The 13,190-nt window shown below is 47.2% G+C and overlaps 1 protein-coding gene across 5 annotated transcripts in view; it reads left to right on the forward strand.

Moving 5' to 3' along the window:
* Window positions 1–13,190, forward strand: part of PLEKHA5 (pleckstrin homology domain containing A5) — a 312,397-nt gene that overhangs the window by 175,261 nt on the left and 123,946 nt on the right. For all 5 annotated transcript variants that reach the window (XM_067559175.1, XM_067559171.1, XM_067559176.1 and 2 more), the window contains exon 7: window positions 5,835–5,907. In XM_067559175.1, the coding sequence (XP_067415276.1) occupies window positions 5,835–5,907 (73 nt within the window). The remainder of the gene's footprint in view (window positions 1–5,834; window positions 5,908–13,190) is intronic.

The following is a 13,190-nucleotide window of genomic DNA, read 5'->3' on the forward strand; positions in this document are numbered from 1 at the left end:
GCCAGTATCCTATTCTCTTGCAAATGAGCTAACAAAAAAGTACATTCCTGCCAAGGGAATGGAGTACTTCTCCCATCCCACCCTCAATTGCCTTATGGTAGATGGGTCAACGAAAAAATTTTTAGACCATCTACTTATAACAAGGAGTCTAAATGCCTTGGTCTCCTGGATAGGAAAAGGTATTCATCAGCTGCTCTTCAATTTTTAGTTGGAGTACCAGGCTTTGATGGCAAAATATGACTGACTATTCAGTTTACTAATTTTATTGAATATTCACAAGACCATAGGGAACAATTTCAAGCCCTCATTTCAGAAAGTCAGTTGATTGCCAAAGCTTTCCTACAGGCTGCTCTTGATGCTTTCAACATGGCTTCACGGGCCTTAGCCACTGCTGTAGTTCTACAGTGAGCATCCTGGCTCCAATCTTCTGGCCTTCAAAAGGAGGTGTAAAATAATGTGGAAGACTTCTCCCTGGACTTCTCCCAAGTTCTTCAGTGGCCACATGGACTCCTCACATCACTCCCTTTAAAGTCTCAAAGGCAACACTGTTAAGTGTTAAGGATCAAAACACTCCCAATCATATCAATACCACCAGCAACAGATCTACACTAGAGCTACAGAGCCTCCTAGAGGAAATCCAGGCCCTGGAAATAGAGACCACCACCCTTCACAACCATCCAACCTGCATCTTCTTCTAAGCAACCATTTTGACAACCTGGTAGAGGGCCTAAAACAACTTGTTCTCTGGATCTTTTTCTGTGCAATCCACCATCTGCCCTCCTGTCAGAGACCACCTGTCCTGTATCCTACTGGTCTGGGAGCTCATCACCTCAGACAAGTGGATCCTACAGATGGTAGCTATGGGATACTCACTCCATTTCCATTTCTACCCCATCCTCCCCCTCCATCCCTTTTCAGGGACCTTCTTATGAAGGTATCCTAAAACAGTGTCTCTACACCTTCCTGCATTTGGGGGCTATCAAGCTGGTTCATGCATTGGAAGTGGGTTCTTTTCCAAATATTCCTGTTTCCCAAGAGTCAGGAACTGAAGGCCAATATTAAACCTCAGGAACCTGAACAACTTCCTCCTATAGCAGCATCTCAGAATAGTAATGGTAGCTACCATAGTAGCATCCCTAGATCCAGGGATTGTCGCTCTTGATCTCCAAGACTTTACTTTCATGTGGCTATTCATTCTTTCTACAAACGCTTTCTATATTGGGCCAAAGGCTCAGAACATTACCAATATTGTGTCCTTCCCTTTGGGATCTCCACACCCCAAGAGTCTTTGTAAAGATCCTCTCAGCAATAATGGCATACCTATGTCAATTTGTGATTGCAGTCTTTCTGTATTAGGATAACTGGCTCCTCAGAGGCTGCCACTCCCAAGAGACTCAGTTAGAAAACACCAAGGCCTTAACCCTATTTCAGTCTCTGGGCCTCTGTCAATGTAAAAAAGTCTGTTAACACCAGTCTAGCAAATAGACTTCATTGGGCGCATGTTAGCCCTGACTGCCTGGGCTTACCTGCCAAAGGACAGATCCTCCACTATGTCCAGGCTGATCTTTACAGCACTACCCCCAATAACTGCAAGGACCTACCTGCAATTGCTGGGCCACATGTTGGCCTCCTTGTTCATTACACTGCATCTAAGACTGCACATCAGGAGTCTCCAGGCATGGCTAACGACTACGTACACCCCAAACAGACTTTCCAAACAGATCACCATGCCTATGTGAGTAGTAGACTCTGAGGTGGTGGAAAGACTGACTAAAGGTCTTTAGGGGAATCCCACTTTCACATCCACCACTTTAGAAATGGCTCATGATAGACACTTCTCTTCTGGTTTGGTGGAGATGAATGTTGCCTCTGAGGTGCCCAGCACAGGACAGATGGTCCTCACAAGAGACACTGCTCCACATTAACATCCTGGAACTAAGGGTTGTCTGTGTTAGCACTTTTTCCATGATACAAAGGGGCACTCTGTAAGGATAATGTTAGACAACAGGATAGCTTGTAGCTGTGTACTATGAAAACTGACAAGGGGGTGCAAGATCCCAATCCTTAGGAACAGAATTGCTAAGGCTGTGGAACTGATACATTTTCCATCACACACAAAATCTCCATGATTTATCAACCAGGTTTTCAGAACACAGTTGCAGGCTCCCTGAGCAGGAGCATCCATCAGGACCATGGGTGGGAACTTCAGGGGCTCCATTTTCCACAGTATCTGCCAGGTCTAGGTCTTCCCCACGGTAGACCTCTTCACAGCTTTAACCCATGTAAAATGTCATTTCTTCTGCTCCAGAGGAGCATGTGGCCACAATTCCTTGGGAGATGCCTTAGTAGTACCTGGGAACCACTTCCTCCTATCTGCTCACTTTCCTGTTCCTCTAATCCTTCATACTTTGCTTAGATTGAGATGAAAGGGTAAGAGCTGTCGTGATCTCACCTCTGTGGCTAAGGCAATGGTGGTACCTCATTTTCTGGCACTGCTTCTCTGCTTTCCTGTCAGGGAAGATCTCCTATCAGAAAGATCAGGTACTCTGACCCATCCCAGACTCTAGTCTCTGAACCTGATAGCTTGGCTCCTAGATGGTTCTTGGGCACAGAATTAAACTGCTCAGCCAATGTTCAGTCAATCCTTCTGTCTAGCAAGAAACCTGTTATTTGTCAGACTTACCTGCAGAAAGGAAATGCTACCATTCCTGGTGTTTTCACTGCTGTCTGCAAGCTTCAGAAACTCTACTCTAGGGATCCTAGATGACCTATTGGACTTAGAGATGAGGGCTGTCAGTGAGCTCATTTAGAGTGCTCCTGGCTGCCATTATGGCCTTCTGCTTTTCCATAGAAGGGTTTCACTCTGCCTATCCAGGCACAGCCAGATTCCTTAAGGATTTATATAATTTATTTCCCCTTGTCTGAAACCATGCTCCTCCATGGAACCTTAACCTGGTCTTCAGTGCCTTAAAGAACCTCCCACTTGAGCTGATAGCTACCTGGTCCCTCTCCCTTGAGGCTTAATTTCTTATATCCTTTTTGACGAGGTGATAGCTGGGAGAACTCATGTCAGAACCACAGTATGCTACTTTCTACCATGACAAGGTTATGCTGTGCCTCTGTCTTCAGTTCATCCTTTAAATATCATGGAATCTTATAACAACCAAGAGACCCATTTATCAGTATTTTATCTTAAGTCTAATATCCCAAGGGAGGAAGCTAGTCTCCACATATTAAATGTCAGGAAAGCGTTGGCTTTCTACCATGACAGGATTGAGACCTTTGGGGCTTCTCCCAGACTCTGTATCCTTTGCTAAAAGGATGAAGAGACAACCAGTTTCCCTTCACTGTTGAAGTGGGTTTTGGGTTGTATCTTGACCTTCTGTGAAGCTGCTGGGGGTACATCGCCCTCGTAGAGTGGCAGCTCCCTCCACTGAGGTTCAGTCCACATCTGTAATCTTTCTTAAGGATGTCCCCGTAGTAGAAATCTTAGAGCACAAGGTGCATCTTTGGGATTGTTGCTTTTTACAATCTCCAGTTGAATACATGAACATGCATATATTCTACAGAGAAGCATTGATAGAGAGAAAACATTTTGAAGAACTTAAGTTATTGTACTGTGGAGTAACCTCTCCTTTTTATCCTGAGATTTCTTTACCGTTTGTTTTTATAGGAAGTTCTACTTCTGTTGCTAAAACAACTTAATACTTTCTTTATTGGAAAGCACAGGAGGAGGGAGAGGAATATAAGGAATATATATAAGGAATATATAATGTCTTGTCATGTTAGTACATCCTGGTAGTGTTGTAATATTCAAAAATGGAGATATATTGTATAGAAAACTTACTATGGGTGAAGGAGTAAATTAAGGTACACAGTTATGCTATTTTTGTAAAAGCTGTATTCTCCTTTTTGCTATATATTAATGTACAAACCCCTTCTAGAAAGTAATTCCTATTTTGTTTCACTAATGAAAAGACTACAGCAGGTAGATTTTAAGGTAAACTCAGCTGCAGGGAGCTTACACGCTAAATTATTCTCAACATTTGAGTGGTGGTTTCAGATGGGAAGTGGGTGCTATACATTTCTGTTCTGTGTAAGTAATTGCAATGATGGTCACCTGATCTGAGCATTATCTGTGTATGATTCAGAGAGCTACAGTTAAAGTAAATACCGTTTTCTTGCTCTGATAAATTATCTAGTAATAGCATTCCTATTGCATTTAATTATAGAGAACAGTAATTTGAATTTCAAGATGTGTAAGTTCATTAAATACACCATTCTCAAATCATTCTATATTCTTTCTACCAAATTAGAATCTAAAACCAATTCTTAGTTTTTATTTATTAAATACTTACTGTCCAATTACTGTGTAATGACAGTCAACTAAAAAGAGGAAATAGCAGCTTTTAAATATACCATCTACAAATGTATTCACTTTACAGGAGCTTTGCCATGCCAGAACCTTCAACTCCACTCTTCTACATCGTGGCCTCATAATTCAAAGGAAAGCAAAAAGAAAATCTGTGGTGTTTGACCAGTAATGCAGTTTTGGGCATGATTTGGGGAATCTTCTTAATCCCTGTAAATATCAGATGAGGTTCTTGAGTAAGAGGAATATGTGTTGTGCTGGATGGCTCTATTGAACAACTTCTTAAATAGTCTCACAGATTAAAAGAATGCTTTTGGATTAAATCTTTTACAGGCATTTAAAGTCTTTTTAAAGTTAATGATCTTGTGGCTAAAGCACAGTCCTGCGAGTCAGGATCCCTTGCGTTCTAATCCCAGTTCCACTGCTGATGTAGTCTTTGACCTTGGTTGAGCAAGTCAGTTGACCTTTGTGCTTGTTTCCCCATCTGTGAAATAAGAATACCTCAGACAATGTTGAGACTTGATTCTTTAATGTTTCGTAAAGCATTTTGAGATCCACTTTCTATAAAGTGCCAAATACTCTATTTATGAAAACTATCAGTGGCAAAGGGTCTGCTAAGTATAGATAAAATTATTCAGAAAAAGTAGGTTTTACACTCTGGCTAATTTTTCTTACCTAGGGGAGCAAAGCTTGAAAAGAGAAGCCAAAAATGTGATCACATACCGTCGTCGTCTTTGAGTGTATATAAAGCTGAGTTTTACTTAGAGTGCCATCCTGGAATATCACTTTAAACCCCATTTGCTATGAGAATACTTTTAAAATTCACACATACCTTTCTTCTTGGAGTACATTAACATATTTATTAAACCTTATTTCACCAGAATGTGCACACTGCAAAGTATCATCTTACTTACACTGCAGTGGTGGCAGCAGTCCTTCATTCTGAGAAATGTAGTGCAAATTGGTTACATACGTAAAAGCAAATGAAATTGGCTTAGGAATAATTTTTTTTAAGGTTGGATAGAAATTTGCTTTAAGTGTATGAACATGATAGAGCAGGGAGTTTGACACACGCCGTATCTGAAAGCCAACAAAGGATAAGGATAATACTGTAAAATACTGACTTTCATACTTCCTCTTTAAAAAAAAAAAAAAAAAAAAAAGTGCATGTTTATTTCCTTCTCCCCATTTACTGTGAATTGCAGTTACAAGCCCATTATTTTAGGAAGCTAGAATTTCATTAAGTCTTAAATCACATCAACTGTAGGCTTTCTAGATAACCGGCTTGGTGTTTAATGTCAGGACTGCGTTAAGAAATAAAATGTACGTAAAGCATGCTTTTCACCAAGAAATTCAATGAATAGCACAAAATCACTGCAAACCAGGGCATCCATTTTCAGAGTGAGGCATTAATTGTTGATCGTCTGAAAAATGCTTACTTGAACACTTTGATTTAATGTAGGATAGTACTGGTATGAAGCTGTGGAAGAAACGGTGGTTTGTGCTTTCTGATCTGTGCCTCTTCTATTACAGAGGTAAGTTTTTCTTTAGAAAGGTTTGTTTTTGTTACTTTGGTAAAGGGAAAATTTTTGCATCTTTAAAAAAAAAAAAAATGTAAGCGTTGTTAACATAAATTGATCCTCCCCACCCTTACAACTACAATTGAGTCTTTAAAATAAAGCTAATCCTGTCTTCTGTTTGGTGAAAGGGTGCAAAGTGCTGTTGGTTAACTTGACATGTAAAATCAGCACACTAATAGAACTAGCTGCACTTCCTATGTCAAACCAACTGCTGACACTGTGTTAGTCTGTGAGGAGCAGTGGGTGCTGTCTGAGATTCTCTGCTCTGCATCCCCTTCAGGTTGTCTCCATTTAACCCTTTGACCATCACGCCTGTCTCTGTTTTGTCGTTCGTTGTTCTCTGCATTCACTTGAGTCCTGGGCTCAGTAGCTCATCTCATTAGGCTGGTGTAAGAGCTTTGAGCCGCAAGCGGGCCTACACTCGCCCACGTCCCACTACCCAAATAGACTGTGTTAGTCTGACTATGCCAGAAGGAGGACAGGAGTCACTGGATGTGGTTTAATTAGGCTGCAACTTTATTCTTAAATATTTGGGAATACATAGCAGATAGACTGGTGCAGTGCAAGTCATTCCATAACCTTTGCCATATACTCAGCCAATCTGCTGTTGGGACCCAGCCATTCGCCCTCACCCCCCATATGAGGGTTAAGGCAGGGGAGGGCTACAAAGTAGGGGCTTGACTCCTCACTGTACCAGTCGTAGAAACCCCAGACCCCCTTTCTCTGCTCTTTTTAAAATCCTTTACCAATCCATTTTATGAGATCACAATATTGATTCCCTATGGAGTACCTGCACTGGACATCCGCCAGAAGCTCACCTTGTCCAGATTAAAGGGGGCTTTTCTGGCACAGCTCTGGGTATAAATATTTCCCCTTTCCACTCACCTGTGGGGGAGTGCTGACCTGGTCTGCTTTTCCTTGCTTCCTGTGTGGAGCAAACCTTCTGGGGAGGTTGAAGGAGGGGGGAGGGGAGTGGACTTAAAGGAGCAATGACTGCTTTTCTACCTGCCCAGCTACCCTTGCAATTAAAGGGGTAACTCCTCTTCTCCATTAAGCTGAAGAAAGGACACCTACCCTTAATATGCCCTGGGACATTCTCACTTTCTTCTTTGGTTGTTTCAAAGCCTTCTTTGCTAGGCAGAGCAAAAAGTTGTGTAAACTGTTGACTCCTAATAGTTCACTTCCTTGCTGGTAGGTTTTTTACTACTTACGTTGTTTGTGAATAGATGTGGCAAGGTAAATTTGACTTCCATTGCAAAATGATAAACTGATTATGCGGAATTGACTAAAGACTGATAGGGAGGACAGAAACTGTGATGCTTGTGGTGATGGAGGGGGCAGAAGACATTTTTGGGATCTATTCAGCTCTTCTGGATACTCATCAGATGTCTGAAATGATAGTAACGTCATACGTGGTGTTTCCAATTTTCACTTTTGATGCTGTTGTTGAAACTGGGAGCAGTGGCTGATGAAATTAAAATATCAGCATGATATATATGTTTCATGATTTTTCATTTGAGAGGAGGTGATTTAGATTTTCAAACTAATCAGTAGTTTTGGACTATGGCAGAAATATGACATTTTCAGCTTGTTTTGAGGTGAAAATGATTATACTTGTTCAAAAAAGTGTGGCACATTTCTATGTTAATCAAGGTAAATTAAATCTCAAAGCAGAAAAGCTCTCGTAACTCTGGTTAGTTCAAATTCTGAATTATTGCAATGCAGTCATCATGCTTGCACTCAGCACTCAAAAGATTACATGTTTGATAAACCACTGCTGAGTGAAAATTAGTCTACTCAGTAGGACTGTAATTTAGGCATGGAGACATTGGTTGAGCTTCAGTTATTTTATTTAGTTATGAGTCCAGTTCATATTTTGTGGTTTTCCTTGTAATGTTTGCCTACTTTTAGGAAGTCCTTTCCGGGTATGTCTACACAGCCCATAGAATTTTTATTTGTTTAATACTCTAGGTTGATTGAATCTGATTTTTTTCCCCCTCCACCCCCAATGCAACTGAGAGCCTCTTTTTTGGAACCTAAAAGTCTAAGGGTATGTCTACACAGCGCACCGTGGCGAGCCTCCTAGCTCAGGTCAACAAATTCAGGCTAGCTGGGCTTGTAATAGCACTCTGAAGAATAGCTGTATAGACGGTGCTTTAAAATTGCATCTTGGGCTGGAGCTCAGACTCTGACGCCTATGGAGCTGTCCATTCAGCTATTAAACAAATACAACTATGTATTCAGAGATCTGTTCCTAATTTTCTATTTGTTCTATGCTTGATTAAGGTGTTAATTGTAGGCTAGATAAAAAATACAGAAATAAAAGCAGAGTGGCCTAGTCTGTATAAAGGAAGAAAGCTATTTTAGCTATCGTTTCATTACTGAAATGTGTTTGTAAACCATTGTCAAAACTGTTTGATATAGTTCTTTCTTGGAGTGATTGCTCATATGCATTCCAATTTAGGTGTGTGCGCGCCCCGTGCACAGATTCCCGGAACCTTTTTCCTTTAGCCTGCCCGCAGGGCCAGCTCAGGCGCCCCCTGGAGTGCCGCGCTCATGTCGCGGTATAAAGGGCACTGCTGGCCACGCGGGTCCCCAGTTTCTTCTTTCCGCCTCTGACGGTTGCTGGAACTTCTGCCCTTGCTATTGCAAGCAGCAGTCCTTAGCCTTTATCTACTTTAGCTTCTAACTTCAGTATTGTGATTTAGATTTAGTTAATTCGTCGACACTTCATTTGAACTGTTGATTGCCCTTAGGGGCTTGCAAGTCGGAAACCATGCCGGGCTCGGCTGGTTTCAAGAACTGTTCCATCTGCTCCAAGTAATTTGCAGTGAGTGACCCTCATGACCGCTGCCTCCGGTGCCTCGGAGAGCAGCACCACAAAGAGAAGTGCAAGATTTGCAAGTCCTTCAAGCCCCGCACCCAAAAAGAAAGGGAAGCCAGGCTGAAGGTCTTACTCATGGAGTCGGCGCTCCGTCCGGCTTCAGAGCCATCAAGATCACCGGCACCGAGCGGACGCTCGGTGCAGAGCGCACCGCCGGCACCCACAGCGGAACCGAAGACTTCGGTGCCGAAGAAAGCCAAGCGGTCTGGCACCGCCTCCATGGACTCCTCCGTGCGACCACGCGTGCAAGGAGTACCTCAGGAGACACCCCAGCCACGTGCCGTAGAGGTCCCTCCGGCACCGGTGTCTCCCCGCAGGGAGCCTCCCCCGACTCCTGGAAGTGGGGAGCGCCCCTGCAAGGGCCGTTGATGCCGGAGGTGTTAGTCGCGGCAAAGGCTCTCTTAGCTTTGCCAACGCCTCCGTCCCCCCCCTCGGCCGAGGGGTGCGGGACTAGCGTCCCGGGGCAAACCCGCGGTGGGTAGCCCCGGTGGGTGGAGGAAACATCGCTCCCCATCCTCACCCAGACGGCCACGGAGGGTGGCGAGTGCATCCCCTCCGGGCTCCGACTCAAAGTCGTCGAGCGCCGCGGCACCGGGGGCGGTCAGGAGGCACCAAGAGCCAGCGCAGGAGCGCTAGTGAGGACTCAGACACCTCCCACAGCTCGGGTTCGAGCTCGTCGGTACGGGGCAGGTCAAGGCACCGATCACTGAGTGGTGCCCATCCCGAGGCCCTCTTAACCCCGGCAACAGCGGCACCGTCTCCTCTGGCACCGACTGCGGTGCAGACCATGCCGGCACCGGTGGTGATGCCAGCCTCATCGACGGCGTCTTACGTCTCTGTCCCGTGGCCTTCTTTAATGGGCCAGGCCATGATACCTCCGGGGCTGCCGGCACCGGGGGGAGCGGTACCGTCGATACCACCATACCCACCGGTGCAGATGTACGCGGCACCGGAGCTTCCGACTTCGGCACCGCTGACTTCGGCACCGTGTAAACCGGTGCGTTCCCGTTCGACTTCACCGGCACGCAGCAAGTCGAGTCGCCGCTCTCAGTCCCGTAGTGGGAAGCGCCGCTTCAAACGGTCGGGTCACCAGCGCAGGAGGTCCACTAGCTCCTCCAGCCGTTCCTCTTCGAGGGGACATTCGTCCCAGAGCCGTTCCCCGCCGAGAGGTCGCAAGAGACGATCGGGGGGCTCCTCTCATAAGAGACAGTACGGGGACACCCAGCAGCCACCTGTGCCAGGGTGGCCGCAGGGACCGTGGCAATGGCCATATTGGGGACCTTGGTCTGCTCAGCCGGGTCAGGCCGCTGAGTCCCTCCACTCTGGGGTGGCACAGCCCCCGCCTCCTCCTTCACAGCTGGCCCCTCAACTCCCCTCTGATAGGGAGTCAGACCCAGAGGAAGGCCCCTCTACAGGCCCTGTTCCCTTGTCCTCCTCTTCATCGCCTGACGAAGGGATGTCCAGGGATCATAGGGCGCCCCTGTTCGATTTCCGGGCGCATCAGGACCTCCTTAAGCGGGTAGCCTCCAATTTGGGGATACCGCTTAAGGAAATGTCAGAGGAGGAGGACCCCCTCTTCGGGCCTTCGGGCTCCTCAGGCCCCTCTCGGGTGGCCCTTCCTGTACACGAGAGGGTCATGAAAATTGTGAAGGCACTTTGGCAAACGCCCTCATCTGTTTCCCCCAACATCCAAGGGAACAGAGAGGAAATATTATGTGCCTAAGGAAAATTTTGAGTTCCTGTACAATCATCCCCTCCCGGGAACCCTAGTAGTGGATGCGGCAAACCAAAGAGACCGCCAAGGGGGTCAAGGCAGTACCCCCAAGGATAAGGATGGGAGGAAATTAGATCTCTTTGGCTGCAAAGTTTATTCCATGGCGGCTCTACAACTAAGAGTCCAAGACCTTAGGGAGATATAATCAGAACCTATTTGAAGGCTGATCCGGCTGACCTGCCCACACTGGCTCTGAGAGGACGGATGAAAAATGGCTGCACATGTCGGTTGAGGTCCCAGGCTATCCAAGACCTCCCAAAGATTCTGAGAGGATGGATGAAAAGGGCCACCCTGAAAGAGGTCGCTAGGGTTATACACCCCGCAGGCCTCGAGATGCCAGTCTCGCCCACAACCGCAAAGGCAGCCACCTGCCCCGCCAAGACAGGCCCCCAGGGCTACTCAGCAGAGACGGGGAAGGGAGCGCTTCAGGGGCCCCAACCGCCGTGGTCGGCAGGGCTCCTCTGCGTGGGCGCAGCATGGCGCAAAAACCGGGAGTGGAAACGGTAATAAACGTTTTTGACGGTGGCTGTGAGGGTTGCGCTCTTCCTTTTCCCCGGGAGCTTGACCCACCCTTTCGGAATAGACTTCGACCTTTCTATCAGGCTTGGGAGTCGATTACTTCGGACCGTTGGGTCCTAGGGGTGGTCCTTAAGGGTTACACCCTTCAACTTACAGCTCGTCCCCCGGACTCCCCGCCCATTACAGCCCCTTTGAGAGATCCTGTGCATAAACAGCTTCTCATTCAGGAGGCACGTTCACTCCTGAACCTAGGTGCCATTGAGGAGATATTTCTTGATCCTAAGACCGACTGGATGTCCGCCGTCTGAATAGATATATCAGACGTATCAAATTCCGTATGGTGTCCCTAGCCTCCATTCCGGCATTAGACCCAGGGGATTGGTATGCGGCCCTGGACCTAAAGGACGCCTACTTTCATATCTCCATTTTGCCAAGGCATAGGAGATTCTTGAGATTCACGGCCCTCCCGTTTGGTCTTTGCCAAGTGCATACTTACGCCGTAAGGGAGTTCAGCTCTTCCCATACCTGGATGACTGGCTCATTAAGGGCAGAGGTCTTGAAAGTTGGGCCATATGCACCAGACTGGGGCTTGTCATTAATGAACTGAAGTCCACGCTTACCCCAGTGCAGCGCATTGACTTTATCGGGGCCACGCTTGATGCGCTACAGGCTAGAGCTTTCCTGCCTCGATCGCGCTTCGAGACAATGGGTTCCATCATTGCAGAGTTGCATAGGTCCCCCATGACGACAGCTAGGCGCTGCCTACAGCTGTTGGGACATATGGCAGCCTCCACCTATGTAGTAAGGCTAGCTCGCCTCAAGCTAAGACCCTTGCAGGCCTGGTTAGCTTCAGTCTATGTTCCCTCCACACATGTACTGACAAAGGTGGTCACGATTCCCCCACAGGTGCTGTCCTCCCTTCGTTGGTGGATGTTCCCGAGGGAGGTGCTCAAAGGAGTCCCATTCAGAGATCTGGCTCCGTCAGTGACCCTTATCACAGATGCCTCGGATGTGGGGTGGGGAGCTCACATCAGCGGCAATCTGGGTACCCAAGGGATATGGTCACCGATGGAGAGAGCCCTACACATCAACGTGCGCGAGCTCAGGGCGGTCCGTTTGGCCTGCAAAACCTTCCTCAGAGTCCTGAAGGGCAGGGCAGTACGGATCCTCACAGACAATACAGCGGCCATGTTCTATATGAACAGGCAAGGGGAGCGCGTTCTTCGGCCCTGTGCCGGGAAGCCACGCGTCTTTGGGAGTTTGCAGTGAGACACGATTTTCATTTGTTTGCCTATCACCTCCCGGGGAGCAGGAACGACGAGGCGGACCGCCTCAGTCAGTCGTTCTCCCCCAGGCACGAGTGGTCGCTGCACCAGGAGGTGGCAGCTTTAATCTTCCAAAGGTGGGGAGTTCCCCAACTGGACCTGTTCGCGTCGTCGCTGAACAGGAAGTGTCCCAATTACTGCTCACTTCGAGGTCGAGAGCCAGACTCCCTCTCCAACGCGTTCCTACTGGAGTGGGGAGGGGCCCTGATGTATGCGTTTCCCCCCATTCCGCTCATCCCTCAGGTCCTCCTCAAGGTCAAGAGGGAAAAAGCGAATGTCATATTGATTGCCCCAGCGTGGCCAAAGCAGTACTGGTACAGTACACTGCTTCACCTATCTATCGCCACACCGATTACACTCCCCAGGCGATACGACCTGCTCTCCCAGGACCAGGGGCGCCTGTTGCACCCGGACCTTGATTCCCTCCATCTAACAGCCTGGAGGCTCTCTGGTTGACGGAAAGGGAAAGGGCTTGTTCCTTGCAGGTCCAGCAGATTCTGCTTGGTAGAAGAAAACCCTCCACTCAGGTTACATACCGGGCTAAGTGGAGGCGCTTTACGGGGTGGGCAGAGGCTAAAGGTATCGCACCAGCCTGCTCACCTATACAAGTAATCCTGGAGTATCTCCTATATCTTAAAACCCAGGGATTAGCCCTAGCATCCCTAAAGGTTCACCTGGCAGCCATTTCGACTTTTCACCAGCCGCTGCAAGGGAGGTCACTATTTTCCCACCCCAT

The sequence above is a fragment of the Emydura macquarii genome, unplaced genomic scaffold (genome assembly GCF_026122565.2).
Source record: "Emydura macquarii macquarii isolate MOO-44397 ecotype Brisbane River unplaced genomic scaffold, CSIRO-AGI_Emac_v2 contig_2205, whole genome shotgun sequence".
In the NCBI taxonomy this organism is placed as follows: Eukaryota; Metazoa; Chordata; order Testudines; family Chelidae; genus Emydura; species Emydura macquarii.